The 23,565-nt window shown below is 44.5% G+C and overlaps 2 protein-coding genes across 8 annotated transcripts in view; one reads left to right on the plus strand and one right to left on the minus strand.

Moving 5' to 3' along the window:
• The first annotated feature begins 1,363 nt into the window (after positions 1-1,363).
• Positions 1,364-20,576, plus strand: klhdc4 (kelch domain containing 4). 5 transcript variants are annotated; one of them, XM_010884016.5, is made up of 13 exons: positions 1,872-2,098; positions 2,376-2,467; positions 2,924-3,002; positions 3,112-3,210; positions 4,125-4,261; positions 11,199-11,291; positions 11,467-11,629; positions 11,726-11,804; positions 12,305-12,513; positions 12,627-13,044; positions 13,136-13,249; positions 14,996-15,180; positions 20,555-20,576. In XM_010884016.5, exons 1-12 carry the CDS (start codon positions 1,997-1,999, stop codon positions 15,166-15,168), a joined length of 1,758 nt encoding a protein of 585 aa, XP_010882318.1. In that variant the 5' UTR covers positions 1,872-1,996; the 3' UTR covers positions 15,169-15,180; positions 20,555-20,576. The 5 variants fall into 5 exon arrangements, with proteins under 5 accessions (XP_019896003.1, XP_010882318.1, XP_010882319.1 ...); XM_010884017.5 differs by lacking the exon at positions 20,555-20,576 and adding an exon at positions 17,427-17,942; XM_020040444.3 differs by lacking the exons at positions 1,872-2,098; positions 20,555-20,576 and adding an exon at positions 1,364-1,447 and having other exon boundaries at positions 14,996-16,326.
• Positions 20,577-22,179: 1,603 nt separating this feature from the next.
• jph3 (junctophilin 3) overlaps positions 22,180-23,565 on the minus strand; it is a 39,292-nt gene continuing 37,906 nt past the window's right edge. For all 3 annotated transcript variants that reach the window (XM_020040442.3, XM_010884014.5, XM_010884013.5), the window contains exon 6: positions 22,180-22,675. In XM_020040442.3, the coding sequence (XP_019896001.1) occupies positions 22,595-22,675 (81 nt within the window). In that variant the 3' untranslated portion in view covers positions 22,180-22,594. The remainder of the gene's footprint in view (positions 22,676-23,565) is intronic.

Below are 23,565 nucleotides of genomic sequence, written 5' to 3' on the forward strand. Positions count from 1 at the left end.
TCACGTGTAATTCACCCTAACAAAAGTAAGTTACCTCTCATGTCTCATACCCACCACACTTAAAATAAAGGCAACAGAACATCTGATAGTAGAATGGTTTTCAAACAAGCTTATTATTTAGTTCAGTGGTATGTGCTCACCAACAGGTTCAGCCAAGATCACTTGGAGCTCCTATTTAATTCAATCAGAGCATCAGGTAGGGTTGGTGTTCTTTTAATTACAATTTTGAAAATATACCTAATGAATATCTTTATGTCTTGTGAGTAATGTATGTATTGTGTGCCTGTTTTCCATATAAGGAGGCTGGAATAACAATCCATCGGCACTTCCAGGCCATCTTCCGCCACCTGATGGTTTGGTGTGGTGTCTCACCTGTGTAAATCACTATATAAATTATAATGTATTTTTTTTAATTATTATTTTAATAAGGTGCTGAGTGCTGCAGAGAGGGTGATCCGCCAAGCTTCACCAATGCCAGCTCCTAAGGTGTCGACAGTCACAGACATCGTCCGGGAGGAGATTGGAACGGAGGATGTTTTTCTGCTTGGGGAACACATTGAGGAGACTCAGTTTGGCATCGACAACCATCATTCTGACTTGTTGTCATTGGTTGTGTCTGTGTTTCTCAAAATAAGGCTGCACCACATTACCAAACTCACCTCTCTTGAACTGCAGAAAGGGAGCACGAGGAAGAACTGTCCTCTTTCAGGGGTTTTAGAGCGTGTGCATGTGTGTGGTTCCACGACAATTCAAGACTTTAATCCTAAATTCCAACATCCCAAAACTAATTCTAAGCTTTATCTGTACTTTAACCTTACTCATCACACATAGTATCTTTATGTCATATCTGTCATCATTCTGACAAGATTAACACTGAATCTGAAAGCAATGGCTTAAAACTGCCTGAAAACAGTGGTCTGTCACATTTTATGTGAATACTGCTGTAAGTGTTGTTGGGTCTGTAAATACCTCTGTTTGTTTGTGTTTCATGAACTCTAGCCTCATGGTGTGTGTCTCCAGGAATCCAAATGTTGGTCTCCTTTGCCTTACACTAAGTTTGTGAGCTTGTGTATAATGAAGTTTATCTTTACATTATGTCCTTGTTATTGTCTTAGCCCTGATCCCTTTCCCTCTGGGTTCTGAAAAGCACTTGTAACTGTGTTTTGAAAATTGCTACATTAATTAAGTTTGCAGACTTTTCAAGGGAGTTTCAACAAAGTAAATGTGTAGTTTAAATAAAAACAGTCACTTTTCATGATTAATTAAATGCGCTGACAGGTCGTTTCACCTGCCAAAACAGATTACATTGAGTGGAGCAGCTGACCGGTCCAAGATGGCGGTCCCACGGCTCGTCAGCGCCAGTAGGCAGTAGCGGTCGATGCGGCGTCTATTCTTTATTATGTCTATGGGTGTTCCCATGTGCCGTGACGTCACGTTAAAGCGACCAGTAAGACTTATAGTTTTCGTATTTTGTGTTCTAAATAAAAGTTCAGGTCAAACGCTATGTGTATGATAATCATAGGGTACCTTGTAATTCCAAGTTTAATTCCAAGTTTTTACTCCGTCCATACCTTTGGGCACAATGCAAACCTCTGTTAATGAAATATAAATTGCTTTATACAGCTAAAAGTACATTCAATGCGACTTGATCAGTAGTTTGTCCGCTATAAGGCTATAAGTATTCCATATAGTGATTTACATTGGCTGCATTTATTTGACCTTGGAATTTTTTTTTAAACACACATTTTATGTACATGGCACTTAAATATGAAAATATATCAGTAATTGTCAATGCTTTGACAGTTACTGTTAAGAAAAAATACATTTTATACTGTTTGATCGACAACTTGTATTTTGAAATATACGCGATTTCCGTGACCCGGAAGTACTTTCTTTAATGTTGCTGACAAGGCGTATGTAATACTGATCGTTTCCATGTGCCTGTAATTTAATAAATATTTCAAAGCTAATCTGTGGCCATTAATATACTGCAAAAATGGGCAAAAAGGGTAAAAAAGAGCAGAAGAAAGTTAAAGGAGCAGAGAAGACAGCAGCCAAAATGGATAAAAAGATTTCAAAAAGGTCGAAACGAGAAGAGGTACATTAGGCATGTCTATCTTCCAAATTACAGCAGTTTCACGTTTTCTAGCTTGATCTACACAGAAATTGGTGACATCATTCTCTCTCTCTCTTTGTGCGTGTGTTTGTTACTTGGGGTTCAGTTTAGGGTCAGGATTAAGGTAGTGTGTGTTTGTAAAAAATAACAACCCAATGAACCAGTCAACGTTTTGTCAGTCAAATTGTCATTGTCTGACATGCATTGTACACAGTAAAGAGTCTCAGTCTTTGTTTCCTATGGCATTAACATTGTACAGGAGGACCTGGCAGCACTAATAGCTGAGTTCCAGTCACTGGACGCCAAGAAGACAACAGTTGTGGAGACTGCCTGTGAACCACCCTCACCCAGGTGACACGAGTTTTCAATGAGTTTATAGAACCAGAACAAACATATACATGCTTTTTACAAATTGAATCCATAGGAATGTCCTTTGCAGGAAGGAACATTTTACATGATTTTGATTACTGGGATTTTGATTTAGAGTATTAAAACTTTGCAATGCAAATGATATATATGTATGCTTCATTTGACACCACTTATGAATTTACAGATGAAAAATAAATGCCAACTTTGATTGAGAATTATTTCTCAATTAGGAATATTCTTTTAGATACAAACATGAAAGACATCTCAACAATCCTTCCAAAGGACACCTCCTAAAATGTCCCACATCATAGTGTTTGATTGTCCTGGTTTTGTATTGAAGCACTGTGGCAGCTCCTGTCACAACCAGGTGTCAGGTTATAGTGATTATATTAATCGTCAGGTAACCTGTTTGATATCCTGTCTGACTCACCACTCCAGATTGAATGCTTCTCTGTCCGCACACCCAGACAAAGATGAGCTGGTATTGTTTGGAGGCGAGTTCTTCAACGGTAAAAAGGTACAACTCACGTACCTTGAATAGAGTCGTTGTGGCGTGTTATTAATCCTTCTTGACTTAATGATGAATTAGGTTATGATGTTCAGTGAAGTTTTCTTTTTCCTGTCAGACATACCTCTACAATGACCTGTTCTTTTACAACATAAAGAAGAACACTTGGGTGAAGTCAGAGATCCCCAACCCTCCTCCACGACGCTGTGCTCACCAGGTAATGTTGTCCCTCCTATCAACTTCCACTCACCACCTCTACCTCATCTTCTTTACAGAGCTCCCCACCTCATCCTCTTCACAGAGCTCCCCACCTCATCCTCTTCACAGAGCTCCCCACCTCATCCTCTTCACAGAGCTCCCCACCTCATCCGCTTCACAGAGCTCCCCACCTCATCCTCTTCACAGAGCTCCCCACCTCATCCTCTTCACAGAGCTCCCCACCTCATCCTCTTCACAGAGCTCCCCACCTCATCCTCTTCACAGAGCTCCCCACCTCATCCTCTTCACAGAGCTCCCCACCTCATCCTCTTCACAGAGCTCCCCACCTCATCCTCTTCACAGAGCTCCCCACCTCATCCTCTTTACAGAGCTCCCCAGCTCATCCTCTTTACAGAGCTCCCCAGCTCATCCTCTTTACAGAGCTCCCCAGCTCATCCTCTTTACAGAGCTCCCCAGCTCATCCTCTTTACAGAGCTCCCCAGCTCATCCTCTTTACAGAGCTCCCCAGCTCATCCTCTTTACAGAGCTCACCAGCTCATCCTCTTTACAGAGCTCACCAGCTCATCCTCTTTACAGAGCTCACCAGCTCATCCTCTTTACAGAGCTCACCAATGCACATCCCATCTACTTATACTCAGGGTTTTTCCGGGCAGAAAATTTGTCAAAGGTAGCACCGCAAGCCTGCGCTCTACCGGATGCCCTCTGTGGTATACTTTATATAACATCTGGTCATTTGAAAAATAAAACTATTATAGAGTTAAATCTGCCCTGTTGTCTGCCCTTAGACACCAGAGGACAGACTATTCTTGCACACAGTGATCTGGTGGATTGTCAGATTAGGTCGTATCATTCTGATTGTTCTCTCTCCCTATAAGTCCTTATCACACTCTTTGTCACCTCCTGTCTTTGCAGGCAGTCGTAGTTCCTCAGGGAGGGGGGCAACTGTGGGTGTTTGGGGGGGAGTTTGCATCACCTGATGGGGAGCAGTTCTACCACTATAAAGACCTCTGGGTGCTTCACCTCTCCACCAACACCTGGGAGCAGATCAAGTGAGTGGCCCGACCTGGGCATCCATAGGAGCCACATTGTTATTGTAGATTAGATTAGATTAAACTTTGTCATTGAAAAGTACAAGTACTGTACAACAAAATGCAGTTAGCATCTAACCAGAAGTACAAATAAGAAGGAAGAAAAATTACAAGTATTTACAAGTATTAAGTACACCAAACAGCTATAACATTATGACCACCTGCCTAATATTGTGTAGGTTCCCCTTTTGCCGCCAAAACAGCCCTGACCCGTTGAGGCATGGACTCAACTAGACCTCTGAAGGTATGCTGTGGTATCTAGCACAAGGACGTTAGCAACAGATCCTTTAAGACCTGTAAATTGCAAGGTGGGGCCTCCATGGATCAGACTTGTTTGTCCAGCACATCCCACAGATGCTCGATTGGATTGAGATCTGGGGAATTTGGAGACCAAGTCAACACCTTGAACTCATTGCTGTGTTCCACAAACCATTCCTGAACCATTTTTGCTTTGTGCTCAGGTAGGTGGTATGTGTCAAAGTAACATCCACATGAATGGCAGGACCCACGACTTCCCAGCAGAACATTGCCCAAAGCATCACACTGCCTCTGCTGGCTTGCCTCCTTCCCATAGTGCATCCTGGTGCCATATGTTCTCCAGGTGAGCGACGCACATACACCCGGCAATCCATGTGATGTAAAAGAAAACATGATTCATCAGACCTGGCCACCTTCTTCCATTGCTCTGTGGTTCAATTCTGATGCTCACGTGCCCATTGTAGGCGCTTGCGGCAGTGGACCGGGGTCATCATGGGCACCCTGACTGGTCTGCAGCTACGCAGCCCCATACCCAACAAACTGCGATGCACTGTGTATTCTGACACCCTTCCATCAGAACCAGGATTGACTTTTACAGCAATTTGAGCTACAGTAGCTCGTCTGTTGGATCGGACCTCACGAGACAGCCTTCGCTCCCCACGTGCATCAATGAGCCTTGGCCACCCATAGCCCTGTCGCCGTTTCACTGCATTTCCTTCCTTGGACCACTTTTGATACAGTGAGGGGGAAAAAATATTTGATCCCCTGCTGATTTTGTACATTTACCCACTGACAAAGAAATGATCAGTCTATAATTATATGGTAGGTTTATTTGAACAGTGAGAGACAGAATAAAAAGAAAAAAAAGATAAATGCATTTAAAAATGTTATAAATTGCTTTGCATTTTAAAGAGTGAAATAATTATTCGACCCCTCTGCAAAACATGACTTAGTACTTGGTGGCAAAACCCTTGTTGGCAATCACAGAGGGATTTTGTCCCATTCCTCTTTGCAGATCTTCTCCAAGTCATTAAGGTTTCAAAGCTGATTTTTGGGAACCTTCAGCTCCCTCCACAGATGTTCTATGGGATTAAGGTCTGGAGACTGGCTAGGGCACTTCGGGACCTTAATGTTTTTCCTTATTGAGCCACTCCTTTGTTGCCTTGGCTGTGTGTTTTGGGTCATTGTATTGCTGGAATACCCATCCACAATACATTTTCAATGCCCTGGCTGAGGGAAGGAGGTTCTCACCCAAGATGTGATGGTACATGGCCCTGTCCATCATCCATTTGATGCGGTCAAGTTGTTCTATCCCCTTAGCAGAAAAACACTGTCAAAGCATAATGTTTCCACCTCCATGTTTGATGGTGGGGATGGTGTTCCTGTGGTCATAGGCAGCATTCCTCCTCCTCCAAACACGGTGAGTTGAGTTAATGCAAAAGAGCTTGATTTTGGTCTCATCTGACCACAACACTTTCACCCAGTTCTCCTCTGAATCATTCTGATGTTCATTGGCAAGCTTCAGATGGGCCTGTACATGTGCTTTCTTGAGCAGGGCGACCTTGTGGGCGCTGCAAGATTTCAATCCTTCACGGTGTAGTGTTACCAATTATTTTCTTGGTGATTATGGTCCCCGCTGCCTTGAGATCATTGACAAGATCCTCCCGTGTAGTTCTGGGCTGATTCCTCACTGTTCTCATGATAATTGCAACTCCACGAGGTGAGATCTTGCATGGAGCCCCAGACCGAGGGAGATTCACAGTTCTTTTGTGTTTCTTCCATTTGCGAGTAATCGCACCAACAGTTGTCACCTTCTCACCAAGCTGCTTGGTGATGGTCTTGTAGCCCATCCCAGCCTTGTGTATGTCTACAATGTTTTTCCTGACATCCTTGGACAGCTCTTTGGTCTTGGCCATGGTGGAGATTTTGGAATCTGATTGATTGATTGCTCTCCTCCATGAACTGCCACCTTAACGTGGTGGAGGGGTTTGAGTACCCGAGTGACCCTAGGAGCTATGTTGTCTGGGGCTATATGCCCCTGGTAGGGTCTCCCAAGGAAAACAGGTCCTGGGCGTCGGGTCAGACTAAGAGCGGTTCAAAAACCCTTTATGATGGAAAACATTTTGAAGACCGTGACGTCGCCCTGTATGGCACAGCCGGGGACCCACCCTGGAGCCAGGCCCGGGGTTGGGGCTCGTATGCGAGTGCCTGGTGGCTGGGCCTTTCCCCACGGGGTCCGGCCTGGCTCAGCCCGAAGGAGCGATGTGGGGCCGCCTTCCCGTGGGCTCACCACCTGCAGGAGGGACCATAAGGGGTCGGTGCGTAGAGGATCGGGCGGCAGTCGAAGGCAGGGGCCTCGACAACCCGATCCCTGGACACGGAAACTAGTTCTAGGGACGTGGAACGTCACCTCGCTGGCGGGGAAGGAGCCTGAGATTGTGCGTGAGGTTGAGAGGTTCCCGACTAGAGATAGTCGGGATCACCTCTACGCACGGCTTGGGCTCTGGAACCACACTCCTTGAGAGAGGATGGACTCTTCACCACTCTGGAGTTGCCCATGGTGAGAGGCGGCGGGCTGGTGTGGGTTTGCTTATAGCCCCCCAGCTCTGCCGCCATGTGTTGGAGTTTACCCCGGTGAACGAGAGGGTCGTTTCCCTGCGACTATCGGTCGGGCATAGGTCTCTCACTGTTGTTTGTGCCTACGGGCCGAACGGCAGGGCAGAGTACCCGACCTTCTTGGAGTCTCTGGGAAGGGTGCTGGAAAGTTCTCCGACTGGGGATTCCATCGTTCTACTGGGGGACTTCAACGCCCACATGGGCAACGACAGTGACCCCTTTAGGGCTGTGATTGGGAGGAACGCCCCCACTGATCTGAACCCGAGCGGTGTTCAGTTATTGGACTTCTGTGCTAGTCACAGTTTGTCCATAATGAACACCATGTTCAAGCATAAGGGTGTCCATCAGTGCACGTGGCACCAGGACACCCTAGGCCAGGGGTCTCCAAACCATTCCACGGAGGGCCATGTGTCTGCTGGTTTTTGGTTTTTCCTATAATTTGGTTCCCAGTTCACACCTAAGAAACCAGGTGAGGGTAGAAACGAACCAATTAGTAACCTAATTAGTCAATCAAATACAAGGAGAGAGCGAAAACCTGCAGACACTCGGCCCTCCGCTGAATAGTTTGGAGACCCCTGCCCTAGGCCGTAGGTCAATGATCGACTTTGTTGTTGTTTCATCTGACCTGCGGCCGTATGTCTTGGACACTCGGGTAAAGAGTGGGGCGAAGCTGTCTACTGATCACCACCTGGTGGTGAGTTGGATCCGATGGCGGGGGAGGAAGCTGGACAGACTCGGCAGACACAAGCGTGCTGTAAGGGGCTGCTGGGAACGTCTCCTGTCAGAAAGATCTTTAACTCCCACCTCCGGCAGAGCTTCGACTGGATCCCGAGGGAGGTTGGAGATATTGAGTCCGGGTGGACCATGTTCTCCACCTCCATTGTTGAAGGGGCCGCTCTGAGCTGTGGCCGTAAGGTCTCCGGTGCCTGTCGAGGCGGCAATCCCCGAACCCGATGGTGGACACCGGAAGTAAGGGATGACGTCAAGCTGAAGGAGTCCTATCAGGCCTGGTTGGCTTGTGGGACTCCTGAGGCAGCCGACGGGTACCGGCAGGCCAAGCGGACTGCAGCCCGAGTGGTTGTGGAGGCAAAAACTTGGGCCTGGGAGGAGTTCGGTGAGGCCATGGATAAGGACTATCGGCTGGCCTCAAAGAGATTCTGGCAAACCGTCCGGTGCCTCAGGAGAGGGAAACAGTGCCCTACCAACACTGTTTACAGTAGAGCTGGGCAGCTGTTGACCTCAACTGGGGATCTCGACGGGCGGTGGAAGGAGTACATCAAGGATCTCCTCAATCTCGCCGTCACGTCTTCCATTGAGGAAGCAGAGTCTGAGGGCTCAGAGGTGGACTCGTCCATCACCCAGGATGAAGTCACTGAGGTAGTCAAGAAACTCCTCGGTGGCAAGGCACCGGGGGTGGATGAGATCCGCCCTGAGTACCTCAAGTCTCTGGATATTGTGGGGCTGTCTTGGTTGACACGCCTCTGCAGCATCGCGTGGCGTTCGGGGACAGTGCCTCTGGGATGGCAGACCGGGGTGGTGATCCCTCTTTTTAAGAAGGGGGACCGGAGGGTGTGTTCCAACTACAGGGGGATCACACTTCTCAGCCTCCCCGGGAAAGTCTATGCCAGGGTACTGGAGAGGAGAATACGGCCGATAGTAGAACCTCGGATTCAGGAGGAACAGTGTGGTTTTCATCCGGGCCGTGGAACACTGGACCAGCTCAATACCCTCTACAGGGTGCTGGAGGGTTCATGGGAGTTTGCCCAACCAATCCACATGTGTTTTGTGGATTTGGAGAAGGCATTCGACTGTGTCCCTCGCGGCATCCTGTGGAGGGTGCTTCGGGAGTATGGGGTCCTGGGTCCTTTGCTAAGGGCTGTCAGGTCCCTGTACGACCGAAGCAGGAGCTTGGTTTCATTGCCGGCAGTAAGTCAGACTTGTTCCCTGTGCATGTTTGACTCCGGCAGGGCTGCCCTTTGTCGCTGGTTCTGTTGATGTTGTCATGTTGGCCCTTTCAAACCAGGACCTTCAGCATGCACTGGGACGGTTTGCAGCAGAGTGTGAAGCGGTTGGGATGAAAATCAGTACCTCCAAATCCAAGGCCATGGTCCTCAGTCAGAAAAGGGTGGCATGCCCACTTCAGGTTGGTGGAGAGTTCTTGCCTCAAGTGGAGGAGTTTAAGTATCTAGGGGTCTTGTTCACAAGTGAGGGAAGGATGGAACGGGAGATTGACAGACGGATCGGTGCAGCTTCTGCAGTAATGCGGTCGATGTATCGGTCTGTCGTTGTGAAGAATGAGCTGAGCTGCAAGGCGAAGCTCTCGATTTACCGGTCAATCTACGTTCCTACTCTCACCTATGGTCATGAGCTTTGGGTCATGACCGAAAGGACAAGATCCCAGATACAGGCGGCCAAAATTAACTTTCTCCGCAGGGTGGCTGGGCGATCCCTTAGATCGCCCAGCCGCGGGGTGAGAAGCTTGGTCACCCGGGAGGAGCTCAGAGTAGAGCCGCTGCTCCTCCACATCGAGAGGTGTCAGCTGAGGTGGCTTGGGCATCTGTTCCGGATGCCTCCTGGACGCTTTCCAGGGAAGGTGTTCCGGGCCCGTCCCACCGGGAGGAGACCCCGGGGAAGACCTAGGACACGCTGGAGGGACTATGTCTCCCGGCTGGCCTGGGAACGCCTCGGTGTCCCCCCGGAAGAGCTAGAGGAAGTGTCTAGGGAGAGGGAAGTCTGGGAATCCCTGCTTAGACTGCTGCCCCCGCGACCCGGCCTCGGATAAGCGGAAGAAGATGGATGGATGATTGATTGCTTTCTTGTGTGGACAGGTGTCTTTTATACAGGTAACTCCCTTTAAGATTTTAGGAGCACTCCCTTTAAGATTGTGCTGCTAATCTCAGGTCATTACCTGTATGAAAGATATCTGGGAGCCAGAAATCTTTCTAATTGAGAGGGTATCAAATACTTTTTTCACCCATTAAAATGCAAATCAATTTATAAAATTGTTGAGATATTTTTCTGGATTCTTTTTGTTATTCTGTCTCTCACTGTTCAAATAAACCTACCAGTAAAATGATATGCTGATAATTTCTTTGTCAGTGGGCAAACGTAAAAAATCAGCAGGGGATCAAATATTTTTTCCCTCACTGTAGATACTGAACACTGCAGACTGGAAACCCTCCACAAGGGCTGCAGTTTTGGAGATGCTCTCGCCCATCACAATTTGGCCCTTGTCAAAGCCGCTCAGATCCTTTTGATGCCCATTTTTCCTGCTTCTTACACCTCAACTTTGAGGTCAGAATGGTCACGTGCTGCCTAATATATCCCACCCACTCACAGGTGCCATGATAACGAGATTATCAGTGTTATTCACTTCACCTGTCAGTGATCATAATGTTATGGCTGATTGGTGTATATGTACATAAAAATGTGAATGTGTAGATGTGCAATGAAGGCAAATGCAGTACACATGGCAGTACTAAATGTGCAAATAGAGCAGGGGCAGAAAGTTCACATGTTTTAGGTATAGTGAATGTTACATGTTGGATAATTGTTGTTTGGGTAAAGATGGCAATTTCTAAATGGCATTCTAGATGTGCAAACGAGGCAAATGGGAAGGCAGAGATACACACGTGTCTACCTCGAGGACCTGTGCTGCTGTGTGTGTAACAACTGTACAAATGCAAGCATAATAGCAATTCTAAGTATGCAAAATGTGCAAAGAGGCAAATTGAATGTACAAGGTGCATTGTGCAATTGAAATGCAGGGATAGCAGCAGTGAAGTTCCTGAGGTAGACACGTACCTGTAACAAGTGAAAAACACCCATTATCAGGCTTTGCAAGGTAGTGTCAGAGAAGTAGAAGGGAGTAGTGCAACAAGGACCTGAGAGGTGGGGGGGTGGGGTGGTAAGTGATGGGTCACAGAGTTCTCTGGGTAGAAAGAATGGGGATGTTTGAGGTAATACGGGGTGAACCAGTCTGCCATTTTGTGTGTGTACTGTAAGGGTTGTGTGTTTAACCCAGAGTTCCAGGTGCCCCCTCTGGAAGGAGTGGACATCGCATGGTCCTTAGTAAGAGACAGCTGCTGGTGTTTGGAGGCTTTCACGAGAGTGCCAGGTAAGGGGAGATGATGGAAAGGGTAATTATCGGAATTAAGGCAAGAAGCCAAAGTCTCAGTTTACTGTATTTTTAGAAGCAGTTAGTCTGCTGCTCTTATTTCTTTGGAGATATGTGGAACCTTTCGTTTTTTCAAAGCAGGTTGTCTGTTGCTAGTGTAAGTCTTGTCTTGCAGGGATTTCATCTACTACAATGATGTGTACGCCTTCAGTCTGGACTCCTTTACCTGGAGTCGCCTCTCCCCCTCTGGAACTGGCCCCTCCCCTCGTTCTGCCTGCCAGATGACCTCCACTCCTGACGGCTCCGGGGTCATCATCTATGGGGGTTACTCCAAAGCGGTGTGTCTTTGCTGGATGCCATATTGAGATGTTCAGTGGATTTTTAACTGAGTCCATGCCGTTTTGATCCCACTTGTTTTCTTGTTGCCTTTTTAGAAAGCTAAGAAAGATGTGGAAAAGGGAACCATCCACTCTGACATGTTTCTGCTGAAGAGAGATGGCAAAGAAGAACAAGGTGCTGGGATGCTCATGCTAATGCCGTCACCCTAAAAGTCAGAGGGTGGGGGAGGTTGTGGGGGTTGATTAAGGCAGTGGGGCAAGCAATCGCAGTCATCAGTTGCTGCTGCTATCTGTTCCCAGTAATGATGTGTTCATCCTAACTGGTGACTTTCGGTGGTTGTGTCCTCAAACAGCCAGTCGAATAAATTCTGGCTGCTCAGCCCAATCTACCAAGCAAACCCTTAAATCTTTGTGTTTATTTTGATCAAATAAAATAATGCCATGAATTGAATTTGGTTAATTCATAAGCTCAAACTAAATATTGAAGTCTTCATTAAAGGGTACTCTTTCCGATGGAGGACGTTTCCATTGTTTGGTATGTGTGCACTGGGTGAAACATCTTGGGAACCACTGCCCATATATTTTGGCTAGAGGCTACCCTAGACTTCTAAAAGCAGCGTTTTCTTTTCACATTACATTGTTCCGAATTCTTTGTTTTGTCCCTCTTCCACTCAGAGAAGTGGTCATGGTCCAGGATAAGTCCATCTGGGTCCAAGCCTAACCCCCGGTCGGGTTTCTCCCTGGCTGTTGGGCCCACTGGCCGGGCGCTTCTGTTCGGAGGGGTGTGTGACGAGGAGGAGGATGAGACCCTGGAGGGGGACTTCTACAATGATCTCTACCTGTATGACATCAACAAGAACCGCTGGTTCCCTGCTCAGCTCAAAGTAACTGCCTGAAAGCCACACGTTGCCGCGTTCAATGAACGTGTGTAAACTGACAGCTATGAGCGACAGTGTTTGTTTTCTAGTGGTTAAACCGTTTCCCTCTCCTTGGGCAGGGCTGTAAGTCAGAAAAGAAGAAGCGTCGACGGGGTAAAAAGGGCGGGGAGGAGGGCGAGGGTTCAGAGGTGACCCGGGACGAGACCGCGGCGCCGCAGGGGCCCGTGGAGGTCATCAGGGAGGTTGTCACTGAAGACGGAACGGTCATGACCATCAAGGAGATAATCCCCGGTACAAAGACGGAGGAGGAGAGCGAGGGAGAGGAGGAGGAGGAGGATGAGGAGGATGAAGCGGCCTCGGCCATCCTGGTGGAGCCCTGTGCTCGCTCCAGTGCCATGGCGACTGTGAAACACGGGAAGCTGTATTTGTATGGGGGCATGTTCGAGGTGGGAGACCGCCAGTTCACCCTCAATGACCTGTACTGTCTAGACCTTCACAAGATGGACCAGTGGGAGGTGCTGGTCGAGATGGACCCCAGTAAGTCAGAGGGAAGCCGGGCCTCTCTGTCTATGTTTTTTTTGGGGTGGAGGCTGTGGCGTTCCTGATCAGTGAACCCTTTCCTCCGCAGAAACCCAAGAATGGCTGGACGACTGTACTGACTCGGAGGACGATGATGAAGAGGATGAGGAAGCTAAAGGAGGTGATGAAGATGAGGAATCAGAAGAGGAAAGCGAAGACGAAGGTAAATGAGTCATTCAGTGGAGAGAACAAGTATTTGATACACTGCCGATATTGAAGGTTTTCCCACTTACAAAGCATGTAGAAGTCAAAATTTTTATCATAGATACGCTTCAACTGTGAGTGATGGAATCTAAAACAAAAATCCAGAAAATCACATTGTATGATTTTTATGTAATTCATTTGCCTTTTATTGCATGACATAAGTATTTGATACATCAGAAAAGTAGAACTCAATATTTGATACAGACACCTTTGTTTGCAGTTACAGAGATCATACGTTTCCTGTAGTTCTTGACCAGGTTTGCACACACTGCAGCAGGGATTTTGGCCCACTCCTCCATACAGACCTTCTCCTCATCCCTCAGGTTTCTGGGCAATACAGACTTTCAACTCCCTCCAAAGATTTTCTATTGGGTTCAGGTCTCGAGACTGGCTAGGCCACTCCAGGACCTTGAGATGCTTCTTACGGAGCCACTCCTTAGTTGCCCTGGCTGTGTGTTTCGGGTAGTTGTCATGCTGGAAGACCCAGCCACCACCCATCTTCAATGCTCTTACGGAGGGAAGGAGGTTGTTCGCCTAGATCTCGCGAAAAATGGCCCCATCCATCCTCCCCTCAATATGGTGCAGTCTTCTTTTCTCCTTTGCAAAAAAGCATCCCCAAAGAATGATGTTTCCACCTCCATGCTTCACGGTTGGGATGGTGTTCTTGGGGTTGTACTCATCCTTCATCTTCCTCCAAACACGGCGAGTGGAGTTCAGACCAAAAGCTCTATTTTTGTTTCATCAGACCACATAACCTCCCATTCCTCCTCTGGATCATCCAGATGGTCGTTGGCAAATTTCAGACAAGCCTTGACATGCGCTGGCTTGAGCAGGGGGACCTTGTGTGTGCTGCAGGATTTTAATCCATGACGGCGTAGTGTGTTACTAATGGTTTTCTTTGAGACTATGGTCCCAGCTCTCTTCAGGTCATTGACCAGGTCCTGCCGTGTAGTTCTGGGCTGATCCCTCACCTTCCTCATGATCATTGATGCCCCACGAGGTGAGATCTTGCATGGAGCCCCAGACCGAGGGAGATTGACCGTCATCTTGAACATCTTCCATTTTCTAATAATTGCGCCAACAGTTGTTGCCTTCTCACCAAGCTGCTTGCCTATTGTCCTGTAGCCCATCCCAGCCTCGTGCAGGTCTACAATTTTATCCCTGATGTCCTTAAACAGCTCTCCGGTCTTGGCCATTGTGGAGAGGTTGGAGTCTGTTTGATTGAGTGTGTGGACAGGTGTCTTTTATACTGGTAACGAGTTCAAACAGGTGCAGTTAATACAGGTAATGAGTGGAGAACAGGAGGGCTTCTTAAAGAAAAACGAACAGGTCTGTGAGAGACGGAATTCTTACTGGTTGGTAGGTGATCAAATACTTATGTCATGCAAAAAAATGCAAATTAATTATTAAAAAAATCAAACAATGTGATTTTCTGGATTTTTGTTTTAGATTCTGTCTCTCACAGTTGAAGTGTACCTATGATAAAAAATACAGACCTCTACATGCTTTGCTTGTAGGAAAACCTGCAAAATCGGCAGTGTATCAAATACTTGTTCTCCCCACTGTAGATGTTCAGGGTGTTTCTATGGTTCCGCTGTTCTGCCCTTCATTATTTGGGTTAGTTGCATTGGGGTGTAGTATTGGTCTGTTGGCATCAGCAGTAACACTGTTCTGTTGCCTATGTGGTGTGTGTTTCGGTTTCCAGATGAGGAGCACCCATCAGTGCAGCCAGGGGAAGAACTGGAAGACTTCCAGAGTCGTACTGAACAGTACTGGGTAGCCCTGGCTCGGGCCAACATGGGCCCAGAGGCCAAGGACAAGAAGGTCCATAAAGTGGGCATTGCCATGGCCAAGGTTTTCTTTGAAGACCAGCGATGAGCGTGTGAATGTGTAAGACAGAATTTTCCTTTTGTATTTGTGTGTGTGTGTTTGAATGGATCATGATTGAGAGGGAACCTGGTGTATGTCATAGGGAGGGATGTGCCTACTCCCTCCCCGTGACCCCAGAGTCCAATTAAACAATGTCTCTGTTCTGTTCTGTGCCTAAATAAACCTCTGCCTTTGTACAGTAGACCTAACTCTATTGGTTTGTACAGTAGACCTAACTCTATTGGTTTGTACAGTACACCTAACTCTATTGGTTTGTACAGTACATCGAACTATTGGTTTGTACAGTAGACCTAACTCTATTGGTTTGTACAGTAGACCTAACTCTATTGGTTTGTACAGTAGACCTAGCTCTTTTGTAGGGCTGCAAGATTTGGATAAAATATTGAATTGCGATTTCTTTGACAAATAGGCCTATTACAATTACGGTAATGATTTGCGATTTTCAAACATGGGTGTGAACAGCGTAGATAATCTCACTTAAAAATAGAGATCATAGCATACATAATGTGCTATTGAACTGAATACAAATCAAGTTAAAGTTAAGTGTTTTCTATTTTACTCGTATTACCAATTTGAAGGTGCAGACTGTGTCGAACTATTCGTTTAACTGCTCATTTAATGCAATGGTGTTTGTAGCATTTGCTATGTTTGTGCCTTTGCCATAGCTGCTTAGGTAACATTTCTCAACCCTTGAGGTATATTTTGCTAGCAGTTGCAGTATTAACTAAAACTAACACTGAAAAACCATCAAGTATTTAAACAAAATTAGTCTAGGTATTTAAGTTATTTACAAAAATACCTACAGCATCCGCAAGAAAAACTATTACGGACGTACAATGCATGCCCGTTGCCTCGCTTGTAACGCATATCATTCACCTTTTTTGGAGCTGAAAATCGCGCAAGTTGCCGATTGTGATATTGAACATATCAATATCGTAATCTCGATTAATTGTGCAGCCCTACATTTCGGTTTGGACAGAGACCTAAATCTCTTGGTTTGTAATTTGGACAAGTGTGATCTGCACCAGCAAACAAAGTTTTTGTTTTATTTTCATATCTTCAAAGAAAATGGTAAAAAACTTGTTATTGTCACCCCCTTGAATGATACATTTTTAACCACTTTCACATTAAATTTCCAGAAGTAAAGATTTTGTGTTCTTTGGTAGTGTTTTCAAAGATGAGGGTGTTGAAAATGGTTTATATTACAACTATCTACCAAAGTTTGTGTTAAATTGAACATAAGAAGATATAAGACAATGTTTTACACTAAGTGGAAATCTGCAGTAGAAAAAAAATCCTAAGTTTTTTGGGGAAAAAAAGCCAATTTAATGCCCCACTAACAAATACCTATATAAGCTACAGAGTTTCATTTGGGGGTCTGATTAAGTATATTTGGACTACGCTCATAAAGCATTTACAGTTTATATTTTTCTGTAATTTATGTCTATAATTCCAAGTCAAAAAATATGAGTAGTGTGGATTTTCATTTTAAAACAAACTTCAAAATTAACCACATGTATGGGCTGAAATATGTGCCACCAGAAACTGAATTTGAATTATTTATATTTGAATTTGAATTGCTAAACTTGAATAATTGCATTGAAAAACTGAATTTGAATCACATAATTTGAAATTGTATTGTTTAATTTGAATAATTGCATTGAAAAACTGAATCTGAATTTTATAATTTGAAATTGAATTTATTCGTTTGGATCCGAAGTCCAATAAAATGTGATCCTCACTGAAAATTAAACTCTCTATATATCTTCACATTCACTTCTCACAATTCAGATTCAGTTCTCAAATTCAATTTCAAGTTACTGAGACAGACATCCGGGTAGTTGGAGGATGAAGGAAGAGCAATCGAGCGCAGATCGATAGATAGCGTTCATTGGCGCATAGGACTCCTCTTGGGCCAATCTGCACATACGTTTTGGAGCATAGTACATTAAACAAGGAAGAAGCTCTTGCTTTGCCAGTGGCCGGCCTTGACCCAGAACGCCCAGACTGGTGTGACCACCATGGATTTGGCTGGGACAAATACGGTAATTACAATTTAACATAATTTAACAATTCAAATTCAAATCTAAATAATTCAAATTCAGTTTCTGGTGGCACATATTTCAGCCCATACACATGCCTCTTGCTGCTGTACTGCAACAGTCACAACTGGAAACATTGCCCTCTACTGTATACTACTGGTAAAACAGTTAATTTGTTTCAGTTCAACCTTCTGTATCTTCCAGACTGAGTCATTGGCTTGTCTGAGAATGGAGAGAGGAAGGTATATCATAGAGGGAAGAGGATTCAGCCAAGATAAACTGATGTAAGGCAGAGGGACAAGCTTGAAGCGTGTGGACTGCAGGGTTAGAAGACGAGAAAGGAACGCAATCAGTACATCCAAATGAAATGCAGCCTGGCTGGCTATCCCAGAGTGACCTATTTTATAAGCCCTGAGAAGAATGAAGGATGAGGATTGATGAATAATAGATGCAGAGCGGAGAGATGGATGAGGTTACTGGGATGATGCTGCCCTGTCTTCAACTCACTCCGTTCTTCAACCCCCGCTTTATTTAAAATCCTGTAAAAATACAAAAAATTGTGATGTTATAAATAACTCAAACAATACTTTTTTGGGAGCTGTGCTGCTGACGTGTCAGGGAACACGCAGTGTGTTCGTCACAGACCCGTGCTGCTGTGTGTTCTCTGTGTGTCACTGACTCGGGAGTGTTTGCCAAATCAATGACTTAGACCCTTGCTTGGTTATTTTCAATTTAATTGCCAGCTGAATATGTGAAATAATTACCATTCATTATCAGCCCTTCTCGAAGTGGACCCCTTGATAGGGTTCAGGTCCAGTATTCTGACTCATGATTGCATGTTTCTAATACTTTTTTTTAAATCTTTGAAATTACGAAGTCAAATAATCACATCTATAACAGTTTCCTATAACATATTTCCTGAGAGTAGCTGTCTGCTGGTCAGCTATTTTGTGAACTGTTACTTGCCTCCAAATCCTCTATACCCCTTTCAATTTTTAATTCAATTTATAGAATTTACCCATAATCCTCCTCTAGTGGTGAGACACAGTTATACTCCTCAGTGATTTTATTACAGTAATCTCTGGTGAAATTGGTTTAACTTCCCTTCAGGCAGGAAGCTCAAGCAAACAAAGAGGGAGTCTGAGACCCCATGGAGTTGCCCAGTGAAAAGGGCTGAAAAATAGCCTATGGTTAGAGCATTAGGCTAATAACAAATAGCCTATTGTTAGAGCATTAGGCTAATAACAAATAGCCTATTGTTAGAGCATTAGGCTAATAACAAATAGCCTGTGTTTAGAGCAGAGGTGTCAAACCGGTTCCATGGAGGGCCGAGTGTCTGATGGTTTTCGTTCTCACCTTATACATGATTGATTAATTTGGTCACTAATTGGATTGTTTCTACCCTCACCTGGTTGTTTAGGTCTGAACTGTGATCCAATTAAAAGGAAAAAACTAAGACCTGCAGACACCCGACCCTCGATGGAACCAGTTTGACACCACTGGGTTAGAGCTTTAGGCTGATAAACAAATAGCCTATAGTTAGAGCATTATGTTGGGGAAAAAAATAGCCTATGGTTAGAGCATTAGGCTAATAACAAATAGCATATAGTTAGAGCATTATGTTGGTAAAATAATAGCCTATGGTTAGAACATTAGGCTGATTACAGATTATGGTTAGAGCATTAGGCTGATAACAAATAGCCTATGGTTTGAGCATTAGGCTAATACCAAGAGGTCTCTGGTTGGAATCCTTGAGCCATCATGTAAAAAAAAAACATTTGTGCCTTTGAGTAAAGTATTGTTTATCCGTAGTTGCTTCTGTAAGTTGCTTGTGAAAAGAACATCTGCTAAATGTGAACGTAAAAGGTTCTAGGGTCTGGAAACTGCAGCAGTTCTTGATGCATTAGAAACTAAGTTGTGTTATTATGTAATGGTGCCATTAGTAAACAGTATATGATTTTGTTACTAAATAAGGTACAGAATAATGTAAGATGAACCTTTTGAGTGTTGTTGTGGTTATATTGCTATGAGAAGTAGCAACCTATGGGCCACACAAACAGGTTAGTACTCTAGGCATGTTTGCATTGCCAGACCTTACAAAGACTGGATATATTTTTTATGTATCAACTAACAACATCATATGCTATAGCAATCTGTCTGTTGATGACGCATTTATTGATGTTGCACACAACCATTGGTTCATACATGCTACTTCTGTCTAGGGGAAGGCGATCATTGACGAGTAGCTTACAAACCAAGCTGCGGTGGTGTATGTGGAATGTACTATTTCAATTATATTCAGGGGAAATATGTTGTGCTTCATCAGTTTTTCCTGTTCAACTGTGTGGCAGTGCAACTGCATGAATAGAGAGGGGTGAGTATAGATTTAATTTAAATAGCGTGAAAGGAAGACTTATTAGAGGGGAAGAATGATGTTGAGCCTGAAACGACATCGCTATCTGCCGATTCCCTTTCCTTCCTCTCTCTTCTTCACTAACCTCCCTTTTATTGAGATGTCCTGGGAGACAAGCCCCGCCCTCATCTGACAGAATACACTTCTCATGAGGCCAAGGAATAATAAGCCATGGTTGCCATGGTGGTCTCACACATGTACACACACACGTTTCAGTGCGTTATATGCATTTGCTATACACAAGCAACATTTTTTAGAAAACAAAATTGATTTAAAGAGGGAGAGGTCAAGGAAGGGAGAGATGCAATAACCACAAACAAGGAGTTCTCTTTCAAACACTTTCATTATTTTCTCCACATAACTCAAAAACAAACAAACCTGAAAAAGTAAGGAAATCAAAGAGGATAGAACCGAGCTGGGCATTCTTGGCTCACATAGTGATGTGTACCTCAGTCTGAATAGTAGATCAGCCAGTTATCACCCCTCAGCGTCATAAACACCCAAGAGTTAACACTTTTCATAGTTATGTCTTGAATCAGTGAACCATTTTTCATTATAAGACCATCTCTTAGTTACAGTCCAGATTTCAACAGTACCTCAGGAAGTCAAGACAGGGGAAGCTAACATTGAAAAGTGAAACTCCACACGTTTGGCCCCAGCTTTCATTCCTTCACATGGGCAGCTCTGACTGACTGACTGGATAGAGAAACGGAGAGGTCTAGGGAGGGATGGGGAAGAGAAACAGCCAGTGGATGACCACTGACCTGGAGGACCCCGAAAATCAGGGGGGAATACAAGCCCTATACAGCCATGCTAGTACAAAGGTCTTAAGAGTCTTTAGTTAGCCAGCTATATATATATATATATATATATATATATAAAAACATTTCTCCCTTAGTTTATCTATTTTCTTCTTTAGATCCGTGTAAGATTTGGGCTTTGTCCTGGACAATCAGGGATGAACATGTCTGCTGTACTGCAGCTCCAATCAAGGCCGCCCAATGGAAGAGGCTGCTTCTCGGGACAGCATTGAACAACACGTGGAAAGGTTCTGTTTTATTCATGTCTCAAATGTTAAGCCTGTAATAGACAACCTTTCAGCACTGGGCTGACATTTTTTCATCCCTCATACTGCATCCAAAACTAGAAGAGACTTTTAGTATTTTTCTATACAAAACTAAAACATACGTGAGCATGCATTTTTTTTTTTTTTTTAGGTTTTTCTTACTTTAAAAATCAAGGCAGTTGGCGTTTTTTCAGACGTCTTGCAAATAGCTAGAAAATGTAATTTTTTTTTTATGTCTTGGTAAATCATTGTTTTAAAAGCAGCAGTTTGACATAACAGTCTCTGAACTTGTAATTGGGCAAGCCAGCCTTTTACTGTATAGCCAGCCAGCGGCTGCAGGTCTCACCAGGTGTGTGCTGAGGTTTGAGTTGAACCCTTCAGTCATGATAAACAGCAGATAGAGACAGATAGAGAGCATAGCCCCGTGGAGACCAGAGGAGCAGATAAATGAGAACTGACAGAATGTCATGCACTAGTCCTCATAAAAAGTTCAACCTGTCTGTTAAAGGCCAAAGATACATTGAGAAAGACAGTTAGTTGGAATGTCGATATTTGAAATGAATACAATAGCTTATCAATATGTGGGTGGATTGTATGTGTTATGTGCAGGGTAGTTTTCTGTCTGTTAGGTAAGTATCTCCTTTAGAGCATGGTTTCCTGCTTTGTTGTAGAGTATAGGGAAAATCTTTCACAATAGTGACCAGATTTGGACAAATCCTCTCAGACAGAACCATTCTTGGTAACCCAAGTTGCTTTTATTAACATATACGTATTTTGTTGGTGATCCCAGGGTTTCAGATTGTAAACTTGCCCTTTTGCCAACCAGGATCTGTAGCTGAAACATTTGTTTGTTAGCCCTATTTTCTTTGAATCACATCTGTACATTTAATTTGTTCCTGAAACCTATGTCCCATGACATTCTGTGGTCTATTTGGGGAAGTCTTGGTAGTGGTTAGGGTTGCATGGTGGCGGGTAAAATAAAAGGAGTGTGTGTGTGTGTATAATCTAAAACTGGGAAGGGTCCAACGTGACAGGGAGGACTGTCCCGTTGATGTACCCAGGGAAGATGTTAAATGAAGTGGGGAGGGTTTGAGGACAGGGGGCTGTTTCCCATCCCTTGGTGAATTATATGTGTGATCACCACACACACGGGTTCATTCTGAATGCTTCAGATACTTTCAACATTTGCTTTAGCCTGCCTCGACTGCCGGGTAGACAGGTTCGCGCTTTCACGTTTCCTGGTTCCGTTCCAACAGGCAAGCTCGATCGACGACAGCTAAATCATTTCAAATCACATCAGATCGCCAGAACAGATGCGTGATCTCCTGTCTCCTTCAACCCTCCTCCTTCAGAGGTAGGCAACTCTTGCCCTGGAGGACCGCAGGCACCTTATGTTTTTCATTGACCAGGTGTGCTGGATTTAAACAATCACTAAACTGATCAGTTATTTCAGTCGGTCAGGTGGGGGGGGGGGGGGGGGGGGGGCTTAGTTAGGATGAAATCCTGCGGTAATGCAGTACCCGTGGCACTCCAGGGACTGAGCGGACTAAATCCACCACATGGACTCTCCCACCTCAAACAAATGAAACCCAAAGGACAGCGGAATATTCATAGAGAGAAATGAATAGAGACAAAACTTTTTTTTAAACTAGGTTTTAAAATGAAAAAAACAAAACAGGTAATCTCAGGGAGAGAACGATTTAAAGCATAAATGTTTTTTGTTTTGTTTGAAGTCTGAAGTGGGCGTTGGGAGCCATCTTCATCCCCATGCTGTTAAGCTCTTGCTGTCCTCTTAACCGAAGTGTCAAAAGGTCATGGGCTGTATGGTCATTATAATACTCATAATCATTTAATAGCATAGATATTAATAGGAAACAAATAGGTAATACATTTTCAAATAAAAAAGTGGATAAACAAAATTGCAACTCCAATGTTGAGCAAAATCACCATGACAACGAGAATTGAGCTGGAGCCCTGTGGAGGAGGAAGGAAAAGAATAGAATGTGTTAATTCATGCTTGTCTTACTAACACACACACGTACACTCATTTGATAGATACTGTTCATTGAAATTAGTCTGTACGAGAGAGCATGTGTAGATACAGCAGGCTATTAATGATAACTAACTAATGGGCTTATGTAACCTTCATGGGAAAAAAAATCTAGGACTGGAATGGTGATAAAGGGGAAGGGGCATAACCAATTGCCTACGTAATTATCAAAGCAATTACTCGCAATTACTCCATATAATATCTCATGCATTTAGATTAAACCCAAATTTTAACACAGTAATTCGCACAATGCATTGGTGGCCAACAATACAGATGTTTATGTCACACCACGCTAGTGAAAGATTGATCCTTAAGATGCGCTGTGTAAAAACTACTGTAGGAGCACTTTCTATGCCAGTGACCCAGGTTTTAACCATTCGGAACTCTCCTTGTTGTGATCACAGTTCAGCTCACTGTCAGTTTGTCTCTGTGAAGCATGGATAAGAGCTCCAGGTGTAATATTGGTATATCCACATAGTGTTTATGTTTGCCCATTAAAATAGATCACAGGTGGTCTTTGTGTAAAAGCGTTCTACAATGTGATCATTTATGAGTGATATTATCAGTGTTTAATGTGAACCTGTCTTACACAAGTCCACTGCATTACTTCCCTATGCGGCTGAAAATACCCCCCACTCCTTCCTTCCAGTAACCATGTAGTGCCCACTGATTGGCTACTGCTGAAGCAAGGCATAAGCTGTTCCCTAGCAACAGAGTGTGGGGCAGCCAATGCAGGGCTGCTTAGTGGAAGGAGCTACTTTGCCAATGTGCTGTTACTAAGGTGCTGGGAGTACAGTGGGCGATAGATAGCTGA

The sequence above is a fragment of the Esox lucius genome, chromosome 19 (assembly GCF_011004845.1).
Source record: "Esox lucius isolate fEsoLuc1 chromosome 19, fEsoLuc1.pri, whole genome shotgun sequence".
In the NCBI taxonomy this organism is placed as follows: Eukaryota; Metazoa; Chordata; class Actinopteri; order Esociformes; family Esocidae; genus Esox; species Esox lucius.